The sequence below is a fragment of the Pocillopora damicornis genome, chromosome 8, assembly GCF_964200805.1.
Source record: "Pocillopora damicornis chromosome 8, jaPocDami1.2, whole genome shotgun sequence".
NCBI lineage: Eukaryota > Metazoa > Cnidaria > Anthozoa > Scleractinia > Pocilloporidae > Pocillopora > Pocillopora damicornis.
In genome coordinates this window covers 16,035,730-16,052,391 of record NC_142677.1, presented here as the reverse complement: position 1 = coordinate 16,052,391, position 16,662 = coordinate 16,035,730, and the positions used below count along the sequence as shown (strand labels likewise).

Genomic DNA, 16,662 nt, shown 5'->3' with positions numbered 1-16,662 from the left:
CCCATCCCAAAATCTGCTTATCTTATCAAAACACATAATCTCCTTCTCATTCAGATACGTTTATTGATTAACTAAAGGATGAGAGTTCATGTAAAGTCCTCTACATGTAAATGTTGATGGTCTGTCATCTTCATTCAGCAGTAGTTTCACAATTACATAAATAGTGAATTGATATTAAAAATTTATGGTTCAAGTATGTTTACATCTGTAAGGTCCTGTGACCTGTTAAGCATAAGGTGCCAACAGCCATAAAAAGGTATTAAATTCAGAAATTAAATTAATAAAAAAGAAAAAAAGGTATTAAATCCAGAAAAATTAATTATTGCACTTTGACATGCTTTGGTATCTAACTAAATTACCATTATTCTAATTGGTCAAAAAAAACTGAATTATGAGTTAAATTTAAAAATAGTCCAGGCTGTCTCCCTCTGACAATTCAGTTTTGATGGCTGTTAACTCAAGTGTTGATCCAGCATGTGGTAAAGTTTGGTAAATACGCAAATGAACATAAGACAAGTCACCCACTTTCACCTGGAAAAACAAATGGAGGTTATCATGGAATAAGATGGTTCTAGGTTACTACTTTGATTTTAAATGTGAAAAGAAAGATAAAACAAACAGTTTTTTGAAATGAATGATCTTAAAAAACCTGCATTAGCTTTTGGGCTAGAGTCTCTTAACAAGGGAGGGTTACCCAGCACCCATCCAGCAGGAGCTCATTCCAGTTTTCGGAAGATTAACTAAGTAACTAGGAATATTGCTTCTCCCCTTGGATGGGAGGCTGGTCAATTACAGTTTACCCTTCAGAAGTTTTACTAACAGTTTGAGAGTACCCATCTTTAATCCTGCGAAGAGAGAAGAACTGTAAGAGTTTAGTGTCTTGCACAAGAACACATCGCAATGGCTGACCAGGTCTCAACTTCAAACCTTTTCATGCAGAATCCAGCATACCCATTGTTACCATCAAATCTTTCTTGATGATTCATAAGGGGCTAGGCCTACTTCCACCCACCCCACCCTGATGAGTACCTCATCCTTTGGTTGCTTGGCCTCCCCTATGGGAAGGGGAGACTTATTTGGACCATTCAAAACCTCCCATCAGTATAAATCCACCTGTGATAATTTTAAGCATAGAAAGCCTTAACATTGCATGACATCTATACAATTATCAAATACAAACCTTCACAAAGTAATTTGTACCAGCAACAAGTTGAGTTCTATAAGAAATGGCTTTAAATTCATCAAATGTTGTACCAGCTTTTGCCTCAGCTTGGCTCTTCACCTTAACAAAAGAAGTACCACATATTTTTCAAATAAGTCATTATTAACAATGGTGACAAATCTTATGTTTCTCCAGACCAGCACCTCTAATGAATTGCAAAGTTTGTGTGTATAAAGGGTGGTTAGGACAAAATGGCACAAATTTTAAAACTTTTTTTTTTAATTAAAATTCAGACCTATGGTAACTCTGACTGAATTGGATCATTAAAAAGTGCTACTCTGACGAAAATCCTTACATGTGGCTTCAAACAAGCCCCAAAATTAAACAATACTTCAACATCGATTAACTTATTCATTCAAAAATTAGTTCATAAATTCAACCTTGTTTACATTTTTCTGTTTTTTTTTTCTCAAAAAGCCAACTTACTGAGAATGTATGGGAGCTACCTTGAACTTTGGAAAAAATACAATAAGTACTTTTCTACACACCTGATTTAGAATTACTGAATATCTATGAATTCATATGCAGGAAAAATTAAAGTTGTTTAATTGATCTGCCTTGGGAGGATTGCACTGAAGCAGAGAAAGCAATATGAGTAGTGATGGTCTCTTTCACAGCCCTTCATGAAACATGATTCATGATGAGATCTAACCTTACATTATGTGAGGAGGGGGGTGTTGAGATTTTTGGTGATGCACTCATCTTTTGGATTTTTTTTTTCTTTTTTAGTTTTGGCAAGGAAAATCCTTGATGAGAGATTGCTGTTTTTCCTCTTAATGCATTTAGATTTTTCCTTTAAGCAAAACATGGTTGACAGACCTATCACAGCTCCCACACTCGTCGCATTCGGGATTTCAAATTCTGAGTTAAGATTTATTTTTAACTGTAGCATGATTTTTTTAACTTCTTGGTAGATAATTCAGCTAAACTTCTGTTATTTGTTACAAATCCTATCTTTTTGACATGCTTCTGTGGTATATCAAGCTTTGCTTTGTATTTTAGCGAGGTGTAGTCCGGCCAAACTTCTTATGGTGAGAGGAAACAAGCTACACGTATTGTTCAGATGCGCTATGTGAAGAAATAAAGTTAGTAACTAAGTATGTCACGCACTTGCGCTTGCTACAGTTACGAGTTCTAAACAAACCTCGTTGACAATCGTTTGCACTTCTTCATTAGCCTTCATTTCCTGACCAGGTGCACCACAAGCCATTTTGTATTCAGATCAATCTCGCGAAACTACAGGTGATCTTAAAGACACGACAGAGCTATGTCGAAACAGAAATGTTGCAAATACTTCAGGTGACAGTCACCTGATTTCAGTACGAATAACCTGCCTTGTAACCTACCCTGAGTGAACGACTGAGAGGCTACAAAGCAATATGGCGGACGTCAAAGCAGCAAATAAGTTACGATGGAAGAAATCTGAAAAGTATCGCCGAATACGGCGTAAAGAAACACGGGCGAAAGAAGATAAAGAAATCAAAGAGTTAGAGGATCGTTGCAGAGATGTGAGTTGTTATTATGATGATTGATTCTTGAAGATTTAATGATTTGTTAAAATGTGTTTTCGTTGCACCAGACTTCCATCAGAAACACGTGCTTCAGTTTGTTGTACGTTCTAATGTCATTTGACCCTATATAGCGTGATATTGCCAAGGTGTGATTAATTTTAAAGCAAGGTTATCTGTCAGTGCAAAGACAAGTTGTATTACACGGCAAACTTGTCGTTTAAAAGGCTAAATGTAAATCAAACAATAAGAGAAAGAGACTGCATTTATATTTTATCCCACATCCCTCCTTCAATTGATCAGCTATCGACGTAAGTCTGTTTTTTTTCCTTTTAATGAGATCTTGAAGTAACATTTTGTGTTCATATCTGTGAAAAAATATCTCAGGAAACAAACAAACCAAACAAACAAAAATAAACCAAAGGATTCTTTATAACCTTTGTGTCATTAAAATGCCCAGGATACATATCTTTCCTGACCAATCGTGAGAAAAAACCAAAATGAAATAAAAGTAGTCATACCAATACTAATAATGATGATGATATAGAACAAGAAACTCTCTTGTGGAATATTACTATGAAAAGTGCAAAATTTTAGGAACCATGCATCTCCCTTATACAGTAACTTGAAAATCAGTATTCATTATCAACATAAGTTACTCTCTTGAAATCAATATGCCACTGCCCAGGATCTGCTTAAGAACAGAATTAATTGAAATAAACTAATGAGAAGATTTTTTTCCCTGGCCATCTGATAAACAATATGGGACCAAAGACTCAGAAAGCAAGGAAAGTAAATAATTACAGTTGCGTAAGTTTAAGGATAAACAAATTATGCCATTATCTGGATAAATAGTAGTTTTATATGTAATTTCAAATTATAAGCAGCAAACCCTCTTGTGGGAAAAAAATTCTACATCCCAAACATCTTTTAGTTTTGTCATTCATCTGTTAATTTAAGTGCAGACAAGCTGCCTGCTATCCAGTTTAGTGCTCAATTTGTGGTACCTAAAATTTTTCATCTCCGACTTCAGTGATTTGACTGTTGCTCCTTGTGTCTGTTCCTTTAGCTAGATGGTTTAGCCAATGTGTCAAAGTTTTCTGATCTACCTCTCTCACAAAGAACACTTCAAGGTATTGCATTAGTTCATAGCTGTTACACTCATTTGAGTTTGTTGTATGTTATTTGCATCAGTCTTTTCTTTACCATAAAATTATTCTCCAAACCATTTTAATTTTTTTTTCATTTGTAAGGCTTGATAGGTGCTGGCTATCTGATTCCAACTGAGATTCAAAAGGCTGGAATACCTATCTCCTTAAAAGGCCATGATGTTTTGGGAGCTGCAAAAACTGGTTCTGGGAAAACCTTAGCTTTTCTTATTCCCGTGAGTAAGGTTATTCAATTTTGTTTAATGGATACTTTTGCTATGTTTTGATAATATTAAATCATTAACAATATTTCATCAGGTAATTGAAGCATTATGGAGACAGCAGTGGTCATCTATTGATGGTTTAGGTGCCCTTATAATCTCTCCAACACGTGAACTTGTGAGTAGGAAAATGCCACCGACGTTATAAATCAGTTATTTTAAATTTTATTGTTTGTACCATATCTCTTTAATTTGATAGCCTCAAATGGAAATGGAAACTATACAGGAAGAACTTCAACTTTGAACAGTGTCAAGTTAATATGCAAGTAGCAAATGAATATAGAAAGTTATACCTAACCTTGCAAGCTTATAAGGCTGTCATTAAAAAAAATTATCGAAGCTAAAAGGTCTCAACAGCTCACACTTTGTTTCTTACTTGTATAATTATAATGATTTGTTTGTTTGTATGTAGGCATATCAAACCTTTGAAGTATTATGCAAGATTGGCTGCAAACATGATCTCTCAGCTGGTCTTATCATTGGAGGAAAGGTGACTGTAATTCATATATACTCTCTACTCTTTATATATGCTCTCTATTACATGTATCTATTCTCTCCCACAGATGCAGCACCACAGTTTCTTTAGAAATTTACCCCCTTTATTCATTTTATTATTATCTAATTTTTTTTTAACACACTTCATAAAATTTTTTCCCTTAAAAATTTAATTGTTATGATTTTTTTTCTCAGGATTTAAAACATGAACAGGAGAGAATAAGGAGAACAAACATAGTAGTTTGCACCCCTGGACGACTTCTCCAGCACATGGATGAGACACCAGATTTCACCTGCAACTCCCTACAAGTCCTTGGTAATGAAATCTCAACAAGCTTAAGTTGTCAATACAATATAAACCAAAAAATAATGTGTAACTTCTCTTTCTCTCTTGTTTACAATGTCAATTTTTACTGTGGCTCTATGCTCTGATGTCCTTTTTAACTTCAATGTTCACTTTTAATTATCAATCTGCTATTACCAGATCATATCTATGTTAAATAGGATTAAGAAGGGCTGGGTAAGAGAGAAAGTGACATTTCAATGCCTGTTTAAATTTTCATTGTGTCCACCTAGCCAATTTTATATGATTATTAGTATCATTACTGTTGTTAATATTCTTATTATTATTATTGCTCAATGTTGTTAAGCCTTTGGTATCAGAAATTTGTCATATTGATTCTGTATACAATATAAGCTTGTTCCATGCCTTGGAAATTAATTTAAACTGATATATCAAATTGCCTGGGGTTTAATAAAAGCTGGTTACTGGCAGTCTTCCAACTGATTGCACTTTGTTTGTATTAATTATCCATCTTTTGTTTGTTTCTTATTTTAGTTTTGGATGAAGCAGACAGAATTCTAGACTTGGGGTTTGCTGCTACTCTGAATGCCATCATTGAAAATCTTCCAGAGGAGAGACAGACCATGCTTTATTCAGCAACTCAAACAAGGTCAATGAAGATCCTTTCTTGAAATTTCCCCACTTACTTTACTTTTTTCTTCAATTGTACATCTTTAACCATCGTATTCCTAAAACAATCTACCAGAGGTCCATCAACATTTGAGAACAATTTTCATAACTTTGCTCTGTGATTGTTCCAGAAAATTATCTTCATCCTATTAACCAATCAGATGTAAAACTAAGAACAATGGCATGTAGGTCATTGTGTGTGGTCATTGTTCTCATTTTGAGTTCTGATTGGCTAATGATGATATAAACCTTTGTTTGGAAGGGTCACCTAGATTACTTTGGTTTTGGTTTTTCAACCCTTTAGCTCCCAAAATCTCATTAATTTTCACTCATTTCCAGCCAACTTTTTTCATGTATATTTTATATATTATGAATTGCAATGATCTTACTCTTTTGGTTGCAGATCAGTACAGGATCTTGCAAGGTTGAGTCTGCAGGTACAAATTTGTAGTGTTCAACTAAGCTAATCACAAGCTCCAAAAATTGTCAGGACCATCCCAGAAGGCAAACAAAATGTGCTAGTTGTAGGGGTTTCAACAGCTTTTTCCATAAGCAGCTGCCAATGGGTGATAACTGACTGGCTGTGCTAGGAAACGAGGCTGTAAGGCACTCTTTCCCCTAGGGGTTTATTGGGGCATGCTAAAGAGACAGCTGTGAGAGGTTTAATGGGTGGCAGTAGATCGCTGGTTAGCAGCTTTTATTGAAACCCCTGACTGCTGGTTTTTAGCTAAAGGGCATGGTTTTCAGAAAGGCTTGAAGAAGGGTGACTTTACTGTTAATGTCAAAGCACATATTAAACTGGTTTGACAAAGTTAAAACCAAAGGCCAAAGGTGAACCCTGACAGATGGTGATTATTTGCAAGTTTGGCTAGGTTAGTGTCTAATGCCTCAAAACCTTTCACAACTAGGTGACTTGATATTCACCTTAAAAAAAATTTTATCTTCATCTGGGTTGGCTTTAGATGATTCATTTACCACAAAATTGAATATGAATGAGAATTAAAATTGTTTCCTTAATGTCAATCTTATTAGGATCCTGAGTACATTGCTGTACATGAAAACTCAAGCACAAGCACTCCAAAAGGGCTAATTCAGGTAGATTATGTAATTTTGTTTCTTATACAGTTGCATTTGATAATCTTTTGGGGGTAGCCTGATTAAAAGAGTGATGAATTCTTTTCTTTCTGTCTACTGCCATTAATTTTTGTAAAACTTGTTAAAAGAATTCAGTAATTATGTATATACTGGTATACCTTTAACCCTTTAACTCGTAAGAGTGACTGGCATCTAATTTTTCCTTACCATATCACCCCTGAATCAAACATTAACATCACAAGAATGAAGGAAATGATCACCAACTATAGAAGCTCTTGATTGTTGAACAAATTTTCCTTGTTAGCCCCTTAGGAAATATATAGAAAACAGTATGGAGAATATACATCCTGATGTTAGGGTGTAAAGGGTTAAACCTTTCACCCCCATGTGTATATAATTATAAACTTCTCAACTAATTTATGCTTGGAAATGTATTGATTTTGTAAGAAGAAATACAGTTTTGGTCATTGTAAGGGGATGAAATATTACATTAATGTATTAATGTAGGGCTCCATTAAAATTAGCTTATGCTAAATTGTGTACTTTCTGTAGGAAGAATTAAAATTAACAATTGTCATTCTGTTTGTCCACTGTTATATAAACTTCAGGGTTACATCTATAGTTTGTTTGTCTCTTTTTTTTTTCAGAGTTATGTTGTTTGTGAACTCCCAGAAAAGCTGAATTTTCTATATTCCTTTATCCGTAATCACATCAAGAGTAAGATTCTTGTCTTTGTTTCAAGTTGTAAACAGGTAAGGGTTTAAACATCTTGAGCAGCCATAATCTAACTTTACATGTACATGGTATCATATCACTTGATTCCTCAGAATCTTGCTGTTCCACAGTTAGGAACAGTTTTGAGAGATGAAGAAACTGTTAAGTGGTTTGTGGATTTGGAACAATTTAGGTTGATATTTTTAAATTCCTCGTTTGAAATCCATTTTAATCATCTCCATGCTTTGCCATCTTTTTTTGTTAGTTTGTTTTTTATTATTGGCTGCTTTTGTTTTGTTGCCTTACCCTGCTATTAGAGACCATAAGCAAACAAAGATGGTAATGAGGTAGTGGAAAAACAAAAGATCTCATGGGCAGAACAATAGCCCAGCACATAGGTTTTACAACCTTGTACATTTCATAGCCATCCTCTGCAAATAACAATTTGAAATGACCAAAACTTTCATGGTCTGAAAGAAAACAGAAACTAAGACATCAAATCATTTAAGTTTCCATTTGGATCTCAATGCTGCTGATATACATTATGCTGAAATTGAGATGTGGCACTGCAAGAAACAGTAAATGCGACGAGACATCTGCAAAATTCTTACGGAAAATATTGATTCATTTTTCAAACAATTTCTCTCTCAGCATGCCATCCTTACTGCTCAAGGTCCTGTTGATTAAATTGTAGTCTCCATCAGGTTAAAGTTACTTCTGCACTGCACAAAAATTGGCTCAAAGTGTTCTCACATAGCCTTCCTATCATCTCTTTCTTCCATCAGGTAAAATTTATTTATGAATCTTTTCGTCGTCTACGTCCTGGAATTCCATTGATGGCTCTATATGGAAAACAAAAACAGCTGAAGAGAGTAGCAATTTATAATGACTTCTGTAAGAAGACAGAGGCTGTGTTATTTGCTACAGATATTGCAGCCAGGGGTCTGGGTGAGTATTTTAGGAGTCGTGGGAAGTTAAGTTTTTATTGGATAAAACAATGTTGATGCAATCCTTTGAAAGTCTACCATGATGAAGGAACTTGTATCATGAAGGCTGATAGGTATTTCCTTTATTCTCTATTCTACAGACATTCCTGCAGTACACTGGGTGATCCAACTGGACTGTCCAGAGGATGCCAACACATACATTCATCGAGCTGGAAGAACAGCTAGGTAATTTAGCAAGGAAATGTTTGCAGTACGGCAGTATTGTGACCTTATGGTTTACCCACTGGACTTCAAGTTAGGAAGTCTGGGTTTGAAACCTGACCACCTGATTGTGTTATGTCTTTTGAGCATGACACTTAACTCAGACAGTGCCTCCAGTCAGGAATGTAAATAGGTATAGGTAAACTGTCTGGGAAGCCTGGCAAATGCTGGGGGGTAACCTTGCAATAGACTAGCATCACATCCAAAGGAAGTAACTATACTTCTTGCCACTTCATGCTACAGAAACTGGGATAAGCACAGGAGTCCTGTGGGCCACTTCTCAGCAGAAGACAAAACTTTCCAAGCAATTACTTTCACAGTATCTTGCTTGCTTGGAGCATAAATGGGTACCTGTGAACATGGAACATCCTCTATGGGGGAAGGGGGGTTACCAATATTGCTAGTTGCATAATGCTGCAGAAGGTGGGAAGAGCCTTGTAAGAAAATTCCACTAAGCTTGGCACAGCAGTAAAATGAGTATGCATGCTCAGCAGAAATGGAGCATTCAGGGAGTATTTTGTGACTCTGAGGTGATTAAATTTCAATGGGGAATGAACAGGACATTATTTTACACATTTTTGGACTGTTATTGATGTGAACCAAGTGGACAGTTTAACAGCCTCTGTTCTTATGGAAAGGTCTGAAGGATAAGTAGCATTCTTTTAGTCATAGTACATTGTACAGCTAAAGCCAGAGCACTCACTCTGAACTTTGTAGCCATGTTATGGATGCTCTACTTCAGTACCTAAATATACACCTGTTGCTGCAACGTTTTGTTTTGTTGCATGAAATTTGTAATGGAAGAGGCTTGATAGAAACTTTCCTGAAACAGCAACCTTATCTGTTTTGGTTTGAAAATACCCTCACAGGATGAAAATAAACAATGGGTATTTAAAAATGTGGCCATTTTCTCACAATGGTGTTATTAAAGAAATGTTGTCATTCCCATTCCTTTGCCCTCATAAAAATTTGTCATGGATTACAACCATGTGCACTCATTTTGCCGCTGTGTCACTTTGCATGGGTGAAGACCATAAGTCCAGTAAATAGTGCCTTAATGGAAATGATAAAAAGACCTTGTAGTTGGCACATCACAGTGTCAGTTTTTGGCCCTAGCTGAGGCAATTTTGTTATCTTTATCCACAAAAGAGTGTAAATTGGTACTGGCAAACTAGCAATGGGAGGGGGGTAACTTGTGATGGACTTGCATCCCATCCATAGGGGTTAGCAATAGTCAGTCACTTACTTATGCACCAGAAACCAGGATAAATGGCGGCAGTTATGTAAGACTTTCTTATGTGGAGCCTTAAACATTACACTTTTATACCTTAACTTTGATATTTTAATGAATTGCTGACCATTAAGTCAGTTTTGTGTTTGTCCCTTTTAGACAGTCTTTAAGACTTGGCTTCTTTTTTTTTAGGTATCAAAAGAATGGCCAGTCTTTGTTGGTGTTGTTACCTTCAGAAGAACAAGAAATGATCAAGGTGACACCCTCATTGTAATGCCTCAGTATATCTCCATGTTTCTCAAAATAAAGGGATGAGATAATGGGCTTAATTCATCATAAAAATTTATCTTTCGACCATAGGGAAGAACTGATCTTATTGTCACCTGAGTGTAAAAAGTTTTTTTACCTCTTTTGTGTTGGGTTAAACCAATTAATTGCCCTCATTATCTTTTTCAGGCTCTAGAAGAAAAAAAGATACCCATAAACAGAATAAGGTTTTTAAAACATTTCTTTATTTTATTGATTATGTGAATATGAAAGCGATCTTTGCAGTAATGAACACTTCCTGAGCTGTAGTGAAAATAAGGCCTGAAAAAAAAAATTTAGGCCTGTACTGGATTTGAATCTATTACCTCTGCAACACTAGTGCAGCACTCTACCAACTGAGCTCACAAGGCAACTGGGAGCTGGTCATTATGTTGGTACCAGATAAACCTGTGAAGTGGTGAATAAACAACTGTGAATATATGAAAGTCATATTGGAAGTCATATTGCTCATGCTTTTCAGGCCTTATTTTCACTATTGCTCGAGTAGTGTTCATTACTGTGAAGATCACTTTCATATTCACACTTTATCCATAAATCAAATATATGACTTTCATATATTCACATTCGTTTATTGGTTATGTTGATGGTAGGCTGGGGGCATAGGGGTGGGGTAACCTTGTGATGGACTGGGATCCCATCTAGGAGGGAGCAGTAATACTCCTGGTCACCTCATGCTTAAATTGCCCTTGAATTGTTGGTTTTCTCCTGTATAAGAGCAATTGTCAATTGTGGGTCTTTGTATTCCATGATTGTATTAGTTATGCTGATAACGTGTTAGGAGATAACCCTGCAATGGACTGAGATCTCATTCAGGAGGGAGTAGTGTTACTCCTAGTCGCTTCATGCCACAGAAATCAGGATGAGCTCAGGAGTCTTGTGGGTCACTAGGCTCGAGAACAGACTTTACCTAGGGAGACCTGGAACTTTCTAGAGAAATCTAACAAAATGTAGGGGGAGGGGGGGGGGAGCAATATTCTTTGTTGCATGATGCTTTGCAATCCAGAGATTAGCTAAGTTGGTATGTTATTCTTTTGTTTCGAATTGCAGAGTAAACCCACAGAAGCTTGGGTCAATTCAAAAGAAACTTGAAGCTTTCTGTGCGCAAGACTTGGAAATAAAGCAGTGGGCACAAAAGGTAAACAAGTTGTGCTCCCATAACATCTGGTCATTTATTCGTGCGCCGGATCAAGTCTCTATGAGGGTTGGAACCTGTGACTCCCGGATGCTAATTGCGTGGTACTACCAACTGGGCTACGGGGCCAAATGAATATTTATCAACTTGGGGAAAAATTAGAAATTAGATCTTTGGAGTTCAATCGATGCCACGAGTGCTACAATTTCATTTCATCTTTCGATTGATTCCTCTACAGAGTATTGTATCGTACGCAAGATCCGTGTTTTTACAGTCAAACAAAAAGATTTTCGATGTCAACCAGTTGCCGTTGGACGCGTTCGCTCAGTAAGTCATTTGTTTTGTGTTGTTGTGGACTTCGCTCAATCCATCGAAATTTAGTAACTAGATGCCTTCTGCCTTCTGAGACTCCTTTCCGGTGACAATTGTCAAATACAAACGGCACCCTACTTAAAATAAGAAACGAAAAAATAAACAACAACAACAACAAGTTTTATTGTAGATAACAGCATGACCAATCAACTGAACTAGAAGCTTTTTTTATGCTTCTGACCAAACATAGTGACCTAATTTAACTAACGGGTTGAAACTGACCAATCACAACAAATAAACGCTATCTGAATCTTGCTGTCAAGCTGACCGCCGAGTTTTCGCCAAACTTTTCATGAAACTCAACACCAACGAACCGAGGGAGTCAGGCCCCTTACAAGGTACCTGAACGAAATAGAAAAGACGGAACATACCTTGAGAGCAATTGTAAATATTACAGAAAAGTAAACAATCAAATCTGATCAAAACAGAATTGGGAAATGTACACTTGATAATGACGTAATTTTTTGTTTTTAGATCAATTGGATTACCCAATCCTCCTCGGATTAGATTTCTCAAGGTAAGGTCAAGTGATAGTTTGTTCTGCATATCAGTTGGTTTCGTTGTTTCACGACATCAAAGCTCATTCTGCATATTTACTCTATAGAAAGCCGAGAAAAGGTATGGTAAGCAAGATGACTCGCAGATTGACGTCATCGGTCCGAGCAGTCGATTGGAAGAAAACAGTGGGAGCAGTGATGAAGAGACTAGAGACGAGGAAAGTAACGACGCGAGGGATCTGGGGAATAGTGCAAAAATGATTGATGTTAGCGCTCCACAAGATGATTTACTTGTTCTTAAGAAACGACACATTGACTTCGACCCAGGCCCACCGTTAAAAGAGGTAGGTTTGACAATACTGTGATTTTAATCCAGATTTTGTTCTGTAACGTGTTTAGTAGTTGTATCAGTCGTAAGTGGTGAAAACTTTTACATTTCTGCCTACTGTCAACGTTTGGTGATAAAGGCATGCTTATTTTGTTTTTCTAGTCGTGTTGGAGCAATTTTCGCTTAAGTGTCGAAACTACTCAGGGTTTGCGTCACTTTATTCGCATTCCCCTTCAAATTATTGGTCTAGAAAACTATGTTAACCCTCTCGACCATCGCTGAGGTCCGAAGTGACTAGAGCAACGGTCAGCGGTCGCCTTTCCCGCGTAGAAGGCTTTTTACTTGTATGTACGTTGAGTTTTCGTTGGCCCCTTGTGACTTTTACCTTTGGCCATTATGATTGCTTTAGCTTTTACGATACTCAGTCGAAAAGGTCTCTATCACGGAGAATGTGATGGGTTCAAATGGCCATTAAGAAAATTGAACAAAAGAAAGGGGAGGAATTACACACAGCTGATCGAATGCAACTTTTTCAAATCTGCTATTAACCCTTGGGCCCCAAAGGGTGACTAGCATCTAATTTCTCCTTACAAAATCAGCCTTGAATCACACATTAAGTTCAAGAGAATAAAAGAAATGATCACCAACTGAAGTAGCTCTTGATTGTTAAAGAAACTCCTCCTTGTCAGCGCCTTAGGAAATGTATAGAGAATAGTAAGGAGAAAATGCATACTGATGTTAGGGTGTAAAGGATTAAGGAACAGTAATGCGGTTCATGATCGGACTATGGCCATTATCCTCTCTTAGACTATCTGGGTTTTTAATTGGTCACGTTTGCAAAAATATATATTAACGCAATTGCTAGGGATAGTCTGGGTTTTTTAAAGGGGGGAATGATATTAAAAATTAAAAAAAACTTTTTGGGTTTTAGGAAGAAATTCCAGAAAAAGAGAAGAAATCAAGGAAACCAAAGAGCAAAATTGCTGTTGCCAAAAATATACTTAACAAAAACGTGAAGGTGAACACAAAGATTGTGTTTGACGACGAAGGAGAGGTAACGTTCGATTTGTTTGATCTTTCGACTTCCAGGAGTACTTACTTACAATATTAATACGCTGTGAAGCAGAAAAGGAATCGTAATGGGAAACTGATAGACTAGGCGATAAATTTAGCGAAATTTTTGGCAAAAACGTACCGCTTACAATCGTAGAGTAAATTTTTAGATCTTAGAGGTTAGGAAACGTGTCAGTCAATTACTGGTACAAACATCACGGATTTTTACTCTGACAGGGTATATTCACCGTACAATTTGATTTGACGTCTTACAAGAACCTGACTGACACAAAATGACCTTTTTTTACTGAAACGCGGAAATGTTCTGAAACAACCCTAAATGCATTGCGAGTTCTTAATCGTGTAATCAGAATATTTCTTTTTTACCATTTCGTTCCCATGAAGCTCAAATTTCAGAAATTCCCTTTTAAAGATAAGAAGCAATAAGGATCCAAACCGCCATTAGACAACAGTGCATTTGAATCTATACTCAACTTACTTGCAGCCAGTAACGATTGAAGGAGCTCCTCTCGATCACACGGGTAAGCCTGAATCATCCAATGAGACACTCGAACCAGTTCCCCTCAGTGAGAGCCACAAGCGTCAAGTAGGTGGAATTTCGGTGGCAGAATCGCGTGACTTGATGCGCGAGGCAGATTTGATTGACAGGAAAGTGGAGCGGGAGCGAATTAGAAGCAAGCACAAAGAACAAAGAAAGAAAATCAAGAAACGACGACGCGAAGAACAGGTGAGAAGAAGGAGAGACCCTTTAGTGATCGTTGTTGGATGAAACCTGATCATAGTTGGATTCAGTGACAATATGTCTGTGGCAATCATGATTAATGTTAAAATAAATGATGCCTTTTCCCCGAGTCCCGAGGTCAGCTGCAAAGAGCCTAAATGACAAAGCAGACGGGCAGTAAGCGTAAAACAAAACAAGTATTTCCTATTCTCAGAGGAAATTATTGCGTAGACCACTTGCTTTGTAAATAGGCTTTTATGATTCGACTGTCACGCTAAATTAATTTTGATTTCTTAGGGTTTCTCTGGTGTCAGTTTAGCTGAAGATGAAAAGAGCGCAGAGGAATCGTTTGAGTCTGATGAAGAAACACCAGTGAGGTATCCGTGACTTCCTCGTTCTTAACCCTTTATTTCTTAGAAGTAATTGACAAGTAACTTCTCCATACAATATCCCTACAATATCCATGCTCTATCCAGCAAACAGGTAATGAGAATACTCAAATGTATCAGGTGGAAGTTATCTTGATCTAACACCAAATTCTCGTAACTTATTTACAAGGAAATTTGAGCAGCTAGATGGGAGAGTTAACAATCAGATCTTGGGAGTTAAAGGGAATGACCAGCCAAACAATTGCGGCAAAATTTTAAGACGAGATCCTTCGTTTGAAGGAACTTTGCACTCACATGAACATGATAGTCTAGAGACTGAGATGAAGACTTGTTTGATAATAAGACTGTAAGTGAGCAATTGAAGGAGGATGAACGACGGTTGATCTCATTGTACGTATACTCGAATACAGCTGTCACTAAAACAGTTTAACACAAGAACTCTTTACTAAGAGACAGCAACTCCTTTCGTTTTCTTCCTCGCATCTGTGCATGAAAAGAGTAAGAAGTCGTCCTCGTATCATGACCAGAATTAGACAATGCATCAAAAACTACTAAAAAGTATACAAGATTCGAAAAAGTTGAAGAAAGTATTCGAACATGCTAATGTTAAAATAATCAATAAAAGTACGAAAAATGTGCAAAAAAAAAGTGAAACACTGTAAAGTTCGCTAATGAGCCCAATTCTGAACATGAGAGTTAGCACTTTTTAACAGCACTAAGACCGTCTTTGTATAACATATTACTTCAAGACTATGGCTATAAACATTGGATGTAATCGTAAATTTTCATTTTTCCCCTTTTCAGCCCAAAGAAGAGAAAACGATTTCCAAAGGGTGGAAAATCCATAGATATCTCTTTAGATTTGGCCCCTCAAGGAGCATCTTTGGCAGATGACGAGGAGCTCGCATTACAGTTACTGACAGGATCTTGATAAAGAGGGAGACATTTGGACTAAGAGGAACCGAGGAACACTCTCGTGACACCTGGTCCCGGTCCCTATAAATAACGAGCCTCAAAGTGTGGATTCCTTTTTACGTGAAAGGAAAAGCTCCCACTAACCTGGATCTATTGCCAAAGACGATGAAATATGGGTTTCTGACCTACCCTAATATGGGTTTATGACCTACTGCCAGAAATACCACGTATTCGACACGATGTTCTGTGTTTGGATTCTGCACAAGTATCGTCCAAATAGTACTTATTTGGGTCCACACAAATACTCAGTCCATAGGGTCGCGACAAAATTTATGGAGCTCGATGCCTCCCAAAAAACGGCTGCTACTAAGTGCAAAGGAATAAATACAACCTCGTTCCCTCTCCTCAAACCCTTTTAGGAAGAAGAGAGAGGGCCCTGGGAACAAGGTTGAAATGAATGCGGGGACCCTAGTTTATGTCGTCGACAACTTTTGCTCAGTTCATATCTAACTTACACCAACAAGTTTAGGTTGACCTTCCCTATCTAACACAATGATTGCCTCTCGCGATATTAATTCTCAATTTTACGCACTGTTGTGCGTTTAGACTAGAGAATTTAGGGTTAAATCAGAGGGAATCTTACCCCCCCCCCCCCCCGTAATTTTCATTTCGTCATCTTTCTGGTCAAGAATGTATTGATTTTATCACAATTATAGGGAAAAGCAATTTTTATCACTTCGGGGAGGGTAGAAGTTAGCCTTTTATACCTTAACATCAGAACGCAAGATCTTCCTTCTGTTTTCTCTTCATTTCCCATGGTACTTGCAAGGTGAATTTGTCTAAGAATCAAGAGCTTCTTGAGTTTGCGATCATTTATTTTATTCTCATGACCTTAATGTTTGATTCAGGGGGTTAAACTGTTGGGAGAAACTAGATGCGTTGTGATGACTCCTATTAAAGGACTTATTGAAGACATGTCCGTCATCGAGAACTTTATTCGAACCACGATATAGAACTAAAGTTCACACTCAA

General features: G+C 37.1%; 2 protein-coding genes across 2 annotated transcripts; one reads left to right on the top strand and one right to left on the bottom strand.

Moving 5' to 3' along the window:
• Positions 1-43: 43 nt before the first annotated feature.
• LOC113678799 (cystatin-B) lies at positions 44-2,510 on the bottom strand. The gene is made up of 3 exons (XM_027195707.2): positions 2,367-2,510; positions 1,181-1,282; positions 44-531 (listed from the first exon to the last, which is right to left on the bottom strand). Exons 1-3 carry the CDS (start codon positions 2,430-2,432, stop codon positions 403-405), a joined length of 297 nt encoding a protein of 98 aa, XP_027051508.2. The 5' UTR covers positions 2,433-2,510; the 3' UTR covers positions 44-402.
• Positions 2,511-2,587: 77 nt separating this feature from the next.
• LOC113678800 (putative ATP-dependent RNA helicase DDX10) lies at positions 2,588-16,605 on the top strand. The gene is made up of 22 exons (XM_027195708.2): positions 2,588-2,730; positions 3,800-3,863; positions 3,984-4,114; positions 4,197-4,277; positions 4,572-4,649; positions 4,850-4,970; positions 5,493-5,607; positions 6,031-6,064; positions 6,660-6,722; positions 7,370-7,474; positions 8,222-8,384; positions 8,524-8,608; positions 10,068-10,131; positions 10,332-10,369; positions 11,250-11,337; positions 11,573-11,661; positions 12,181-12,223; positions 12,311-12,547; positions 13,463-13,585; positions 14,090-14,332; positions 14,624-14,703; positions 15,520-16,605. Exons 1-22 carry the CDS (start codon positions 2,602-2,604, stop codon positions 15,644-15,646), a joined length of 2,301 nt encoding a protein of 766 aa, XP_027051509.2. The 5' UTR covers positions 2,588-2,601; the 3' UTR covers positions 15,647-16,605.
• Positions 16,606-16,662: the final 57 nt, after the last annotated feature.

Excerpts from the sequence above, each read along its gene's own strand:
- LOC113678799 (XM_027195707.2), bottom strand. The coding sequence starts at position 2,432 with ATGGCTTGTGGTGCACCTGGTCAGGAAATGAAGGCTAATGAAGAAGTG. Across the intron at positions 1,283-2,366 it reads TGCAAACGATTGTCAACGAG|GTGAAGAGCCAAGCTGAGGC; the intron begins GTTTGTTTAGAA and ends TCTTTTGTTAAG. Across the intron at positions 532-1,180 it reads GTACAAATTACTTTGTGAAG|GTGAAAGTGGGTGACTTGTC; the intron begins GTTTGTATTTGA and ends TTGTTTTTCCAG.
- LOC113678800 (XM_027195708.2), top strand. The coding sequence starts at position 2,602 with ATGGCGGACGTCAAAGCAGCAAATAAGTTACGATGGAAGAAATCTGAA. Across the intron at positions 12,224-12,310 it reads CTCGGATTAGATTTCTCAAG|AAAGCCGAGAAAAGGTATGG; the intron begins GTAAGGTCAAGT and ends TTTACTCTATAG. Across the intron at positions 14,333-14,623 it reads AACGACGACGCGAAGAACAG|GGTTTCTCTGGTGTCAGTTT; the intron begins GTGAGAAGAAGG and ends TTGATTTCTTAG.